Source organism: Motacilla alba, chromosome 5 (assembly GCF_015832195.1).
Source record: "Motacilla alba alba isolate MOTALB_02 chromosome 5, Motacilla_alba_V1.0_pri, whole genome shotgun sequence".
Lineage (NCBI taxonomy): Eukaryota > Metazoa > Chordata > Aves > Passeriformes > Motacillidae > Motacilla > Motacilla alba.
In genome coordinates this window covers 50,055,211-50,071,807 of record NC_052020.1, presented here as the reverse complement: position 1 = coordinate 50,071,807, position 16,597 = coordinate 50,055,211, and the positions used below count along the sequence as shown (strand labels likewise).

Here is a 16,597-nt window from a genome sequence, read left to right as displayed (position 1 = left end):
CTATTAAACAAGTTACAGGAAATAACTGCAGAGAGTTTACCTGTAATTTTAACTCCTGTCATCACATACGCCCATTTACCACTTTCAACTAACTTAACCTCAGGTGTTACTTACCCATCCCCCTGTATGTTTCACCAAATATAATATTAATTATGCTGAAAGAGGTAGGGAAGAAAGAAGACAGTATTTCATTTGTGTGGTGTGGGTTATTTCTGCAGGGGACCATACCAGCTCCACTGGCTAAAACTCATTGAATTTCCATGAGCTTTCCTTGAGTGGGTGGAGGAACAGGAGAGTGGATTGCAGTGTGACCTACAAGAGCTGGGCAGGAATTCCAATCCACTACACTTGCAGACTCCTTTGATATCTTACAGAGCCCAAGACCACCTACATTGAGATCTTCATCCCTCCAGTGCTTTTGCTGCCTCAGTTTATTTCTGCTTTTCCAGGTCAAGATCCCAAGACACAACCTGGGGATGGAAGGAAACAGTTAAATCATCAGCCAATCTAAGCTTGGCTGGCTGGAGAAAGAAGCAACAGGAAATAATCCTTTCCTACAGTTTTCAAGATTACTTTACACTGATTTCCAGCATGGGCTGTAGCTTTTATTTTTGTGGGTAACTACAGTTCTGAATTAAACTTTTTTATTTACTTTGGAATAGAAGTCGCCTTGGACGAAACTTTTTTTTTGTTCTGGTCTGTGCAATCACCCAAGGCCCACAATGTGATCAAAGCAATTCTGTGTTAAATGTGTTTTTTCAAAGTAATTTCTTTCTGCAGGTTCATAGCAAGTGCATCCAGAAATTTAGATAAATTTCACTTTTAAACTCCTTTGAACATATAAAATGTAAGAAATAAAATGCAAGAAAGGAAGTGGTTGAACCAAAGAAACCTTCACTGAATTGCCCAGGAACATAAATAGGCATTAGGGTTTACATGGCAGGATCTGGTCCATACAGTAATAAAATATTTGGCTTTGGTGAAAGAATTCTGGTTGTTCTTGCAACACCTCTGCCAGCCAGTGCAAGGTGTAGGATTACTAATCTTCCTCAGGGTAAGCCATGCGTGGCATTCTTCTCTTTGGTGGTGGAATTCAAGAGTCCTGGAGGAGGAAAAAGTAATAGGGGCAATAATGGCAGTGTCTGAATGCAGCCCTGAGAACCAGCCGAGCCCTGCTGCCTGGCTGCCAGCCATCCAAGATGAAGAACAATTGTACCTTTGTCTCAGATACCAAGTTACCTAATTTTCAAAACGTTTCCTGATGCAGCCCTTTAATTCTTAAGTATTTCACCACCTGACGTTTCTCTCTCAAGCTTTCAAAGAAGCAAGAGAAAACCAGAGCTACAGATAATGGAAAGAAGAAAAACTAAAATGATTTTGTCATTAGCAGTCATAATTCAAGAAAAAAAGGGCAAGACTACAAGTTGTTTTCAACTTTTTGATGCCAGATAACCCCTCATTGTCCCACCACTTTCTGACAGATTAAATTCTAGGATAAATAATAGAGTGACTCTCAAAAGAAAAATATGTATTGTGTGCCATAAATTATACAAGCAGATGCAGCCATGAACAAGAAAATTAGGAACACAAAACCCCTGCAGTGTACACTGGCTGGTGAAGGGCTGGGAGTTGCTAAGGGACACTCTGTGACCATCATGCAGTCCAAGCTAAGATCTTACCCTAAACATCAGCCTGCAGCCCTGTTATGCAGGAGTCTGCCACCCTTTCCTTTGCATTCTTCCTCTTAAATACTTTTTTTTTCCATATCAGTAGCTGTTTAATGAATGTTTTGGCCATAACCAGCTTATGGTATATTTTACAAATGTCTGAGAAATCTTGCCCTGAAGAATTTTGCATCTTCTGCACAAACTATCCCTTCAAAGATTCCCACATTAAGGTGAGTTTCCCTAAACTAAGGGATGGGTGGAATAGGTCAATGGCCAACTCTTCATGTGTAACCTTGCAGAGCTCCATCAGCTTCAGCTGAATTCTTGGTTTCATTCCTTTTAATTTATTAGAAAAAGTATTGTATAGCTTTGTGGCACTCTACACAGAAGTAATTACAAATAACCTAGCTGCTTAATGCTCATGAGAGACTCCATTCAACTAAACAGTCCTTTGGCAAAGTCAAAACTCTGGGTCCAGATTTTTCAGATTTAAACATCCTTAATATCCTCTCATTCTTTCGTGATGTCTTTTATTTCAAGACATCAGCAGATATTTTTTATTCAGCACTCATTTCAGCAGGGGGAAAAGAGTTTTGCAATATTGATGCAATTTATTGTTGTGTGACCAATTAAGAAAATAAAACATTTCAAAGAAGTTGATGGCATTCATTTCAGATAAGTAAGATGTTTTTAAAGAAAACCCACATAAGACTGTGGTAAAGGACACTTTCCCAACTTCACAAATGACATTAAATGCCATTTTATGACCATCCAAGAGTAAGGAGTAAATAATACTTTATGCTGGAAAAGAATACATGTGACTCATGATTTTCAGCTGTTGTAGATGTGAACTTGTGGAAAATTATGCAATTAGAGGCCAGAAGCAGAGCAAAATGTCTATTCAGATCTGCTGAGCAGATGAGAACTGCTGAAGGGCTGGAGAAAAAAATTGTCAGTTTCTCTTTTGCTCATGTCCTCCATAGGCTACATTCTGCTTGGAGTTACTTCATATTCAAGCAGTACAATTAAGGGACAGTTTTGATATGATTTAGCATTTTTTATGTTTTGCATTTGTCTGCTGAAGAGTGCTTGCTCTGTAATTCCTTCACCATTTCCTTCCATGTGAAATTAGGAAATATGGCATATGAAATCTGAAAGTCAGATTTTTTTCCATCTCTGCATGTTATCCCTTGGAACTCAGAAACTCAGAAACTCAGGTTCTGCCAGTGTAGAGGAAGGAGAGGAAATGTAGTAATAAAGTTCCTGGCTTCTTCACAAGCCCCTTTCTGACCTGACCAGGGGAAAGCGTGTGGAAAGGGATTGAACTATCCAGGATAAGTACAGATGAATGGCAGAAGTATGTCCATGTAAAATCAGAAAGAAAAACCCACAAAATAAGATCTAAGCAGGGACAGTTAGGCTACAAGATGTCACACTACATCTAAGTTAGGCTACAAGATGTCATGCTACAAATGCATAGGAGGAAGGCCAGGAGGGAGCTGGTTCAGTACTCAGGGGTGCAAGGCAGCTAATGACAGATGACATGAACAATGTACAAGTGATTGATGACTTTTTTGTATCTGTCCTCAGTAAAGCTGTGTTTCAACAAACACAGTAAGACAATCCTGTTGCTGATAAATGTAGCTACACCTTCCTTGCTTCATTCCACTCCCTCTTCCTCACTGCTTTCCTTTGTCCCTCATTCACAGTGATCTGTAAGGGTGTGTAGAGATCTGGATGGTGAACTGCTCCAGCTGAAAATTAATCCAACAAATAGGGGGCACTTACTAAGATCAATTAGTTCTGCAGTTTGATCCATCTCTTAGCTCTACCACAATCAATGTTTTATTTTAAATTAGCTAAATGTATTAACGTCATCCTATGATGCTTAAAGGGCAGAATGATTAAGTTTCTGAGTGAGTGGATGTTTAATGCGTCAGAGGATCAGAAGCAGGAAAGCATGGGACATGTATTTTAAATTGGGGAAAAAAGAGTAGTAGATTATTGATCAGTTGATTAAATTAAATTTCTGCTCCAAAGTTTAGGATTTTTTGGACATACATGTTATGAGTGCCTATGTAATAAAAGGGAAGCGGGTAGCATTCGGAAGTGGGTAAGAACAAAGTCTGTCAAACCAGCTTAGTTCTTCCCATGTTTTCCCTTGGAACTCAGAAACGCAAGCTCTGAGTTTGTATTGTGCTGTGGAAAGGGAGTTGGTGTCATGTAATGCAACTTCCATAAGGCTTTCGGCACTCTCATGACACTCTTAGAAGCAAATGAGGAAATGCAACCTTGCTGACCCCACTACACCTGTTCAAACAGGTGTAAGACTGTTGAAGTAACCATACCTAAATAGTGGCACAAAATGGAAGTAGGTATGAAATGTGACTCTGCACATCTTCCACCTTAGTCCCACTACAATCCACTTTTTCATTAGTGACGGAAAAAGGAAGCAGAAGACATACTTAGTAAATGTGCTAGTTGCACCTTGGGAGCTCTGCTGTTGTTTTCACATGAGGTTCACAAGTAATTGACTGATGCACCTCAAATAAAACCAATTTACTTTAAAAAAAGAAATCTCAATTGCTATGAAGCTGGAATATAAATTACAATATTATTCTATTGGTTTTTGTGTGTCCTGAGGAGATAAATTTTTCCCTATTTAAGTTATTGGTAATACATTCTTACCACCTCCAAGAGCAGGTGGTGAAGAAAACAGTTTAGTTGACATCAGACCAGAAAATAAAGTTTATATGCCAAAAGACAATTCACTTTACTGAGTACTCATGTGCAGTGCTACTATTTTGGGGGCTAGTGATGGAGAATCAGCCTTTCTTCTCTCAGTCACTGGTGTGTGTCAGGTCAACAAGAAGCAACCACAGTCCACTAGTGCTTGTTTTAAAATGAGATAATGCCTCTTTCATTCTCGTGTGGGTACAAAGCAGAGTCAAAACTTGGCCAAAAAATCACTATCACAGTTGTAACAGTTGCAACAGTGAAATGCCAAAAGCCTGAGAAGGTATTAGGACTGAGGTGTCCTCATTATCTGCTTCCCAAACAGTACATGGGATGCCTGGGATTTCATTTTTCTACTCTGTTCCCTTTTTTGGATCCACTCCTTTAATGCTCCTGTGGACAAGCTGATGAAGTGGAAAGGCAATTCACACTGACTGAAGAATTTGTTTTCAGTTAAAAGCCACTATTTGCTGCTTAGCAGGCAAACACAAACACCTATGGAAAGAAGAGCTGTCACAGCATTTGAAGCTCCAGAGCATCTGTAATCAGCACATCTGAAAATATTTTAAAGTGAGTTTAGCCTATATATGTCTTCATATTACAAATACTTCTGGGGACAGAATTGGATGTTGGATGTGTTTGTATTACTCCCTTGTATGAAATGAGAGGCGTTTATGCATCTCTTTTGTCTGCATTCACACACACCTACACATAAAGGCATTCTGTCCTCCCTTTCCCTTATAAAGAGTGATGATCTAATATGATTTATGTCTTAGTGGCACAATCTCCTAAACAGGCACTGAAAATGATCATTAACCTAGACTAGATTATCTAATTCCTGTACTTGCCCTTTGCAGTACTAACAGAAGTCATTTCTGTAAGATAAATTTGGCTTTTGTTATTATTTAAGACACACCTTTAAAACAATTAAATTTATTAATCTTTTACATATTTCTGAACCTAAACCACAATGTTTAAAATTATATCTTCACACTTTAAAAAACTCAGGTTCTGCTTGGGTATAGTAGTGTGACATTTGAGAAAGCTGTGGCGTTTGGATCTGTGTCCAACAGAGGGAGGTGTTCAGAAACATGGCTCTGGTCCAAACTCTTTCTAAGACTAAGGAATTCAACAGAAGAGGAGAGGAGGACACACTCAGATGCATGTGACCAATACATGCTTTACTACTGCAATTCAATTCCTTTAGCTGCTCTCTGAGAACTCAGGTGAGGAGTCACTGCTGCTTACAGATTCACGCCTGCTCAGAAGATTTAAGATCAGAGGATTTTTAGATCAGATAGGTGACAATATCACCTCTGTTTTGAAAGGGAACTATGAAGCTCTTAAAAAGAAAAAACACTACTTATTTCATATCAACCCCTTGATGTAAGATAAAATCAAGCAGAGGTCCAGTCTGGCAGGCACTTTGGGTTCAGTAAAAACCTGAGGTTACTCGGCTGTGCTTTCCTCACAGGCTGTCTCTATGGCAATGGGAAAATATTGTGAGGTATAGGAATGAAGGGAATATGACTCAGAGAGTACAGAAAAGGGAACATTCAGAAACATAATTCCCAATAGGCCCAGAGTACACTTTTCAAAAATACACACACAAATCAAAGAGAATCTGCTGCTGCTTTGCCCCGGTGTTTTTACTGGAGAATGCAATTAATAAATAAGGAGCTGTAGTGCTGCTTGTTTTCATTCCCTCTATTATCAGAGGGAAACAGAAGCTGGTGGTGAAGGAAACAGCAGGACTCTGCTCTGCTCCTTTGAGTTGTGCACCATTCTCCACAGGGCTGCCATGGGGCTGGAAGTGTGTTTATCGATAAGGGACAGACTCTATTAAGTCAGTGTGCTACTTCCAAGTGGAAAGGCTCCTCCTGTCACTTGTGAAACCACAGAGGCCACTGGAAGCCCCTGTGTGAAGTCCCCTGTCTCACTGACCTGAGTCCCACTAAAATGGGATTTGGGCCAAATAAAAAGTCAGTGACCCAAGGCAAGGGCCATCCTGCAGGGAGACATCCCTATAGAGGGTTGCAGGAGCAAGAGCTCCCAGGCTAGCCCAGACCTGTGCTCTGACTGGCGCAGTACCAGATGGGCTTCAGCTTGCCACACAACAGGCATTTATAAAATAGCTTGTCCTCAGAAGAATTTCCTCCCCAGTTTTCCCCTTTAGATATTTAGTCCCAGGAAACATAAATATATATATATATAAATATACAAACATATATATACATGAGGCAAACTCAAGTGGATATATTTATATACTTTTTTTTTTCTTGCTAAAAGTAATCTTCTACCTCTTGCAGCTAGTGATGATTTCATAACCTGTATTAGCACTAGACATTCTCTGAATCATTTATGCTTTTGGCCTCAGTAGCACTCTGACATAGCTAGTCCCACAGGTCAGTTATGCATTGTGCAAAAACCTTTCTTTTAATCAAATTTATACACCATGTTTACCCTTGAACTCTGCGAAGCATCAGATTAACTACTCTCTATATAGCATTCCATTTTTTCCTACATCTGTCTTAAGCTTCCCTTCCAATTTAACTCCTTCGATCATTTCTGCCCTGAAGGAGGTGAGAGCTTCCTTCCTTCTGGGACCTGTGGAATTTTGGGACTGTCCCTAAGCTTCCCCTCCTGACCTGCGAGGTGCTGCTTCTTCATGAGAAATGCAGTGAGCTGATGCAGTCCTGGGCACCCTTTGATCCTGCTCCCCTGAGTTTCACTCTGGGAGGTACAAGGGAGTCCTGAGGCATCAACATGATTATACCATATTCCCTCACTTTAAAAGTGCTGGCCACCAGTATTGTTGCTCAGCAACATGAAACTGTGTATCACTGCTGGCTTCATTAAACTTTAAAAATATTTTTCCTTGCCAAGTCAAATAAATAATTGACGATGATTTCACTGTATATTTAGCATGTCCATTCAAATTCCAGTATGGAGTAAAACACTTTCATATACCTAGAATTAAGAATAAATGACTAATACTGGCTGTAAAATAAGATGCATGGCTGAAAAATTATTGCACTTACAAAGCAATCTGTATATTGTTCAAAGCTGCTGTATCAAATAAATGTCCAAACCCTGTAATTATTCCATTGCTGAACACGCTGCACCTTCCTTTTTTGCAGATTATTAAATCTTTATACTTTCTCTCTAGAAAAGACTGCAACGACTAACCTTTTAACTACTTTATTATACTATTTATTTGCTATAATATGCCTCTATTTGCTACTATAGGCAATTGAACACATTAAAAAAGCATAAATAGAGAAGAACAGATTTCAACACTGATATTTTCTGGTTGAGTAATAGTGCCTGGGGTTATTCAAAGAGAATGGGTTGTAAAACTCGAGTGTACTTTCTGTCATCTGACTGATGGATTGCTTGCTACTCACCTCTAGCAGTCCAGTTAAAATAAATTGCTGCAACCCTTATCAGTAGTTTCTTTTCTATTATGGGTGAGAAGTCCAAATTTTATCTAATTGGTGGCATTACCAGAACATTTTTCTGCAAATATAGAAGCTTCCTGGTAAATGCAATTGCTACTTCAACCCATGAGAGGTGCAGTTAGATGCATATCTGTGAGCAGAATGGAGAGGACCTAAGCTGGGAGCTTTGGAGATCTCCAATCTAAATGACTGCCAAAATAAACATGACTGGAGATAGAGGGATTAATCCTGTAATCCTCACTTAAGCAAAATTCCTGCTATCTTCTGTGAGATTCTCACTGGGGAACAGCTGTAAAAATTGGCCTAAATGAAGCAGAAATGAGAAAGGCCAAATTCTGCCTCTGGGTGTGAGCGTGTGACTTCAGCAAAACCTGAAGTGTGTCACCCTGGGTCTGGGATAATCAGCACATAAATTCTCACCAAGCTTTATAGTACCAAGACTTTCCTTGGTATAAGTATGAGGCACATCCATAACCCCACAGGGAAATGTTTCTATCCAAGGTTCACTAAAAGTGAGAATACAAGTACAAACCATCATTCAGAAAGAAAATGTTCATTTTTATAAAAACTGATTTACATTTTACCAATCCTAGGACTGTTTACAGCATTTCTCTTCACTGTACTCAGAATTATTGCCCCCATTTTTTATGTGGGGAGGAAAAACAACAAGCAAAGTTAAGTGATTTTCCACAGACCACACAGCAAGTGATTAGTATCATGGGGACGAATTAATCTTGGGTGTAAATCCATAATGATTAATGGAGCTCTAACAGGGATTAATTTGGCCCATCATCTCTAAGGATAGCAAAACCAATTAGATGATGTCATTAATCTTCTGGTTTGTAAAGGACTGTTTCTTAAGCAAAACTGAAAGAAAGACAATACAAGGAATGACCAAAGGATCCACTGTAACAGATGAATTGGTCGCTCCTTGGCAGAGGATTCCCAGCAGGAGCCTTAAATAGTGACAGCAGCCTTGATGTGCCCTCAGGCTCCCATCCCAACTGAGATGTTCTGGGGCAATCATCCTCATTTATTTGAGGATTGGAGAGTCAGCCCAGACTGCAGTCACTCATTAGGTTGATGTCTTTTCTTAGGGCATGACTTCCACACAACTGATTTGGAGTCAAATACCTTTACTATGGCCCTAGGAGCCCCAAATCTTTGGAAAATACCAAGTGCTTAATGTCCTATGGAAAATAGCACTTGAAAGATTCATATATTTTAAAGTTTCCACTTTTGAGCTGACAAAATGTGAACTATCCCATTAGAAAGAAGCCAGTAAGAAGAAATCAATCCAAAATCTGTATAACTGACTTGTTCTGAGATTTGGGGGAAAAAAATTCTTCTCATTCACTGGTTGTGACAATACACATTTTCTCATCTTAAATTCTGAAGATGTTTCTGATGCTTGCAAAAGGGTCAAAACTGACCCAAAGCAGAGTAAGATCTTTATACAACTGGCCTCAGAAATTTTATTTTAAAAAGAGGAGAAACAGAAATGTTTTTGTTAAGGGGTAATGACCAGTTATAAAAAATGCACACAAAGCAGTGATGAGCTGAACAACAAAAACCACAGCTTCTAGACCATGGTTGATGGGATTTATGGAAAAAGAACATCTGTGACATTGGCAAGGTCTAGCATGAGGACACTGAATAGGAGATAGCGAATTTGTGCCTGAGAGTTGTGTGCATTACCTAATAGGCCTGGTAAAAATGTTCCACTGGAATGCTGAAAGCAAAACTTGGCAACAGTGAGATCATTAAAACCTTACTGCATAGAAGCTTTCATTCAAAATGTAATAATATGTATCAGGTTTTTCATTAGTATTATGAGAAAGAATATTCAAGCTGTAATAGGGATCTTCCCATCAATAGTTCTGCCTGAGTAAGTGTTTAATGGCAGAGATTTCATAATCAGTGAAATGACTTAAAACTCCTTTCATGGGGATGTTCTTGGATAGAATAAAACTTCTTTCCTCATTTTATATACTGTAGGAGTTCAAATGAGGTGATGTGCTCGGGCTGATAGTGCAGCTCCACTCCAGAGGGACGATGTTGTGATGTTCCCTTGCACCGTGCTACAGGAGCAGGGCTGGGAGGGACAGGGATTTCCAGCTTCCCCTGGCACTGTGCTACAGGAGCAGGGCTGGGAGGGACAGGGATTTCCAGCTTCCCCTGGCACCCTGCTAGAGGAGCAGGGCTGGGAGGGACAGGGATTTCCAGCTTCCCCTGGCACTGTGCTACAGGAGCAGGGCTGGGAGGGACAGGGATTTCCAGTTTCCCCTGGCATGGTGGTAGAGGAGCAGGGCTGGGAGGGACAGGGATTTTCAGCTTCCTCCCCAACACACTCACCCCACAGCACTTTTCAGGAATTAAATGACACACTGCTGCCTCTATGTACGAATTAAGAACACTGGAAAGAGACATGGCACAAGCACCTAATGAGAATATGAAAGAAACCTGAATTTTGGCAGGGGAACTTGAGTAGGGAAGATGGAGGGGGGATGATAATGTTTGATAATGTTCCTGAGTTAGTGCTGATGATGTGATTACACTTAGGAGTTGGTACTAAGTACTGGTGCACAAAAGCATAGAAAGTGTGATGTGGAGAATTTAATCAGCCAAAAAGAGTAAATAAAAGTACCAGGGAATGTTCCTACATGGTATCATCTATGTTTCAGAAAGGTAATGAAAACAACAGGAAATGTGTTTCAGAAAAAGGTGTCAACTCAGGCCTATAGTATAGATATAGATATAGATATGTAGATAAAGAATGCCCATTTTAACATCTTTCTTTGACAGATGGATCTAAAGAACTATTCTGAGAAATGCTTCAACACTGTGTTTCCAGAAGATTTTTCAGACTATAAAATGATAATATTTCTGTTTCTTTTTTTCTGACAATTATATTCAGTGACTATTAGAGGAAGAAATAATAAAAAATATTCTTTTCATAAGTAGCCATTATATTTAACATTATAATTTCTAGGCAGAAAGAAAATAGTGTATGTAGACAGTTGTATTTTGGTAGACTAGCTAGCTTAATCCTGATTCCCTTTTATTTTAGGCCAGCTTTCTCATTTGTGATTAGGGAAAATGGGTAATGATCACATCAACACTTATCCAAGCTTTCTAAAGTGCAAATTTGCCTACAGCACAAATACACCTGCAGTGCTATAAGCACAAGACCATGTAAAGCCAGACAGTAAATGTAAAACTGTGCAAAAGCACTGCAAAGTGCAGTAAATATAAACCTGGTCATGCTTTCAGCTCTGGTATGGCCAAGGTAGGAGCTGAATACAGATACCTTATCTCATCTTCTGCAGCTAATGTTTGTTGTAGAAAAAATATAGCAACAAACACTGCTTCACAGATATTAGCTTTATGCAAATAAACTTATATTAAAATGCAAATAAAAACATTAAAAACCCTATTTTTAACCCTTACATTAAAAACCCTATTTATTGACCAGGGGAACAAAATCAATACTTTAATGATGCAGTGAGCACCACAGTAAAAATAGCTGTGATTCAAACCAAACAATTACAGCTCATCTAGTTCATATATGTTTGTTGCCTTACTTTAAACATGTTCCAGAAATAATTTATGAGGGAAGATATATGCATAGTCATAGTAACTACTGCTTCACAAGTCCCGTTGTATATCTTAAAGAACTTGGAGAATATCAGAAAAAAAGTAGTGATGGCAACTGTTTCTAAGCATTTGTGAAGCTGAGTGGAGCCAAGACTTTGTCCTGTAAACAGTGTTAGCTCTTTGCTGATCATCTGATTGGCATGGCCACTGCTGATTTCACTGGCAAATTAACTCTGGGTGTGTTTTAAGAGCAGAGTTTCAGGCACCTTGAAATTACTATATTTATGGAAAAGTCTTTTGAGTTGTAGTTTGAATATGTTTGATACGATTCAGAGGATTACTGGGCTCTTTGTTTCAGACTGTAAGCACAACAATGGAAACATTTATTCCTTGCCCTGCACTGACATTTACTGCTGTGTATATGGACTGTGGAGACACAAATGAAAAATTTGGCTTACATCACCAGAGACATGTAATTTTCTCATAACCATTTTACTTCCTTTTTACAGCAAATTAACAACAACATCCGTGCAAAGAAGCAAGGAGCTTCAGCTGCAGTGGCAGCTTGTTCCCTTCAGAGGTACCATCTCAATCACTCGCTACCATCCCACAGTGCCCCGAGGGATGTAAAAACATCGTCCCTTAAAATACCCTGGAAGATAATACCAGCTGAAGCAGATAGCACAGGTCTGTCCCTGCCAGGCCTCCAGGGAAGGTACCACCTTGAGCCCTGTTTTGGAGGGAGCACAGTGCTCAGAACACAGGAAAGGGAGTTTTGGTGCCCCAGCAATTCAAGCCACATACAGTCCCCTTGCTTCAGGCACACAGCTGTCAAGGAAGTAAATAGGAAGATGAGACAGACCATGGTCTGAAGTACATCCCACAGAGTTAGTGTCCTTAAAGCATGAGCAGCTGGTTAATCTGATTAGAGGAGATGGAAAAACATCTTGAGGATGACATGGTCAGGAGAGAACATCAGTATGCAATAAAAGCCAGATAAGTGCCTGGGTGCACGCATGGCTCAGTGTCGACACCAGAAGATGTTCAGGAGGCAACCCATTCCCTGCACAGCCTTGTGGTACCTCCAAAAGCCACTGTCCCTAACTCCCATGGGTCCCCTGCATGCTGGGGATTCCCATCCCACACATGCTGGGCAATGGGATCTCTAGCAGTACAATAAAAGTAGTATTATTTATGCACATCTAGCTATCTTATTTCTTTATTTTGAGCACAGAAGAACTCATGTGGATGGATTCATCTCACCATCTATTACAAACTACTTTTGTTAAAAATGAAAGATATCTGATCTTCTACCAGCCCTGGCATTCAAGCTCCCATCTGGACAGCTTCAGATAGCTGTAGAGATCTCAGTGTACTTCTGCCTTTCAGTATCTCCTGGATGTCTGACAGACCACTATGCCTGGTGTGTGCCAGGATAAAATGTCTTGGCTCTACAATGGATCTCCTCCATCCTCTGTGTGCCTATGATTCCACATGATCAAGCACAACATTTTCGTGAAGCTCCCTCTGAGCAAAGCAGCCAGCTCCAAAAGCATCTTTCTACCTGGGCTGTCTCAGCTGCTCACAGGTCTCATGCTATGAAATGCAGCGGTGGGGCTGTCAGAAGGACAGGTTTGAGCCTGCTCTCGCTGTGCAGGGCCCAGGCTTGGTCTGTGACACAGACAAAACCCCCTGTTGCTGGGGTGCCCATTGCCAGGCTCAGGCAGCTTTGTGGGGTCCAGTGCTGTGAAGGGCACCAGCAGTACACAGCAGTCCCTGACAGCACCTCCAGGATCACACCCACAGAGCACCAAGCCACTGCCATGTCCTCACAGTCACTGTGCCCTGGTACAGGAGAGCTGGTGTTTCTAGTCTGGGGCAGAAATGCAACACATCCTTCTGTTTTAAATCTGGTTTGGGGGTATGCTGTAATCTACATGGATTAGTCTCTGCATGAACTCTAGTCTTGAATTTTCTTGTCTAGATCTCAGATGTGGATTACTTTTGTTAATGGGTAAAGTAAAAAAGATCTATAAGTCTATTACTTAGGAAAATGTAATATATATTTAAAATTAATTCTATTGATAGCTTATCTTGGTTCTTTTTTCCTTACTGACTGAAAGTAGTTATATATAATGTCAAGCTAGTAAGCAACAAATCCTTTCTTATTAAAGTAACTTAAACCATTAATGGCATTATAGCTTGCTTTAGATTTGTAGTCCTTTTTTTTTTTTTTTACTGCCACCTGTCTACTTTCCAGTCTGTACTGGAGGAAAAGGAAAGCTATTTTCTGTTTTACACTCAAACTAAATTAGCCACCATGAACAGGTAACACTTATAAAGAACATATGATCAGAACAATTCTTCTTGCTGTAGTATGGTATTTAAAATCAGACTATATAGAAATGACACTGTCTTACAGCATCCAGACCCCAGAAATCATCACTGTACTATCCCTGTCTACTTAGTACTTAACAGCAAGCCCCCATCACAATTAAAGAAAATTAATTACTTTGTAAATTAAGTTAAAATCCCAGCTGTTATAAAATATAAAGCAATCATAATTTCAACAGCAATATGGGTTTAAGTAAAGGAGGAAACAAATGACCTGCACAGAACTCTGGTGCTCCACTGTGGTCTGCCTGCGCTGGTTCCTCGGGGATGGATTTCATGTTCCTCAGCGATGCCCCTGGAGCAGCTGGTGGGTTATGTCCGGGACTCAAAGGGCTCTGCATGAGAGGCAGCTGAGTGCCTTCTCTTCTTTTTATTTATGTGGATGTTACAATGGCAGCAGACAGCAATGCACAGGCACTAAATTAATTAAGCTGTTTTTAAGCCACAGCATTAAGGTGATGTCATAAGAACATGCCGAGGATAGCAAGGTCACTGGAAAGGGAGAGTACACGTCCTGCAGTAAAAGACAGTAGTTTGGAGGTCTTGTGTTGGATGCCTAGTCTGAATTTGTCAAATTTTTTCTCAAACCTGGAGAAATACTTTTTCTATCCGTTGAAATATACAACAGCATCTCTAATTTAAATAGGATAAGAGCTGCTACACCTGCTTTGACTCTGAGCAATACACACTATATGCTCAGAAATGCATAAATTAGAAATATTTGGAAACACAGAGAGCTGGGAAATATGTTGATGCAAGATAACATAGTTCATCTAATTTATGTCAGACTGACTTTGTGTTTGCATACAAGCATGCTCAGAGAGGCTCACGCTGGGCAACCAGAAATCTGCTCATCTTACTGCTTCCATTGACATGGCATTGCACTGCCATTTTGCATTGCTAGTCTGGTTATATTGTACAACTGACATGGAGATTTTTTCACCTATTTCTTAAGTAAGTAGTTTTGTAAAAATCAAGAACAGCAGCAGTTCATTTTTGTTTCATCGCAGCTTTACAAAACCCCAAAACCTTTAGGAAGACTTTAACAGAATAAATAAAACAGATGCTGATACATTGCAAACTTAATGGTGCTGTTGCTTCACTGTAGAATATTTTAACTAGGAAATGTTGAGCATCTGAACAGTAGCCATAATCCTCTCTTACAGAAGCCTTTTCTGCAGCTCGTCCAGGGTAAGTGCAAGCCTGTGTCTTCGGCGTTAATGGGATCAGCTGCAATGAGTAATGCTTTGTGTATGCTAAGGCTGTGATCCTGTCCACGTGGTAAAAAGATGGCAGTGTTGGTTTTTCTAAGCAGTCAGTCCCACACGAGGTGAAGTGAGTCAGAGCATTCGAGATGGATGAGCAGCTCTCAGAAAGGAGCTTTTGTTCTTCATCTCCAGTCTCTAGCAGTCACTGTGAAATTGTCTCCACTATCTACCTATTAGCATCAACATCACTGGGGCTCTTTGCATGGGAAACTCTTGTGCGGATAAGCAAAGGTCACTCAAGGAGACTCTTGAATCAGGATTTATTTTGTAGCAAGCTTAAAATGACCACATTGATGACCCATCACTGCCTCCCATAAGGAAAAGCTGGAGGCAGCTAGAGACACAAATGGGGATCAATTTTTCACTGAGAGCTTTACAGTTACAACTATTTATCTTTGTCTGCAGTGTTCATACAAGCAAATGAAGACAAACATTTCTATTCACCACGTGAGAGTCTCCTACCCTTTCTTTAGCTGCTACTTGTAATTGCAGCAAGAGTAATATCCTGAGGGCTTTATGCTGATCTGCTGGATTTGAACACCAGCCTCTCAACTTACCGTCTCTATATCCCTCACCACCAGACAAGTACACACTGTTTTGCTATCCAATAGAAGCTTGGGGAGCAAGCTTAGACCTGCATAGATTTTACCACCAATTGCATACAAGGAATTGAATGCAAAATCGACTTGGTAATCATGCGAAAGGGGAAGGCAGATGAAATAGCTCCATTCCCCCCTCAATGTCACAGGGCACATTCTGTCCTGCTTTGTGGGTGACACAGCCGTGCTGCAGGCAGGGAGCTGAGCAGGGCCCGGCAGCGCGTGCCAAAGAGGGGATGTGCTCTCCTAAGTGTTACTTCTTGCAGCATCTCAGCACTTCCGAGTGCTCCAAGGTTATGTACTAGCTGTGCTTCAATGGTGCGGAAAAGCACTTCCCATCCAAAGTGAACAGTCATCAAAGCAATAGAGAAAATTGTTAAGTGCTGTCAATGGAAACATCTTGGCCGGTTTTATGGATGTGTTAATGGAATGCCCTGCCACAAATCAAAGGGGCTTTGCAGCCTGTGACTTCCAAGTGGTGAACATAATGACAAAACCAAATACTGTGTTACCAGCTGGTTTCCATTATTGGGCTGAATTGCTGGATTAAATCATGATCCTTACAGCTGAAGTCAAAGGATTTTGCCCAGAGCAGTGACTGGGATATCAGAAGACTAAATCTCCCTGATACCCACAGAGGAGCTCAGGGGAAGCATGGAAATGGAGGCTGGCAGCACAAAGGGTGCCTGAGGACTCCTACTCTAGCCATCTGCTGATGCTGTATGTTGGGAGAGTGCACTGCTACTCCATGGAGACGCCTCCCCTCATATCTATCTATCTATCTGTCTATCTATCTATCTATCTATCTAGCTATCTATCTATCTCTGTAGGTCCACTGAACAGCCAGGCCAAAGGCACTCTGAGTCCTGCCCATC

At 40.5% G+C, this 16,597-nt stretch overlaps 1 protein-coding gene across 15 annotated transcripts in view; it reads right to left on the bottom strand.

The window, feature by feature from the left end:
• The window catches only part of EML1 (EMAP like 1), a 124,013-nt gene that overhangs the window by 87,885 nt on the left and 19,531 nt on the right, over positions 1-16,597 (bottom strand). For 3 of the 15 annotated variants that reach the window (XM_038139917.1, XM_038139919.1, XM_038139915.1), the window contains exon 1: positions 14,070-14,293. The exons of 1 other annotated variant lie outside the window; for it this stretch is intronic. In XM_038139917.1, coding sequence (XP_037995845.1) covers positions 14,070-14,196 — 127 coding nt within the window. In that variant the 5' untranslated portion in view covers positions 14,197-14,293. Of the gene's footprint in view, positions 1-14,069; positions 15,723-16,597 lie in introns of those variants that run through there. 11 more of the 15 variants (XM_038139909.1, XM_038139911.1, XM_038139901.1 and 8 more) reach the window with 10 other exon arrangements.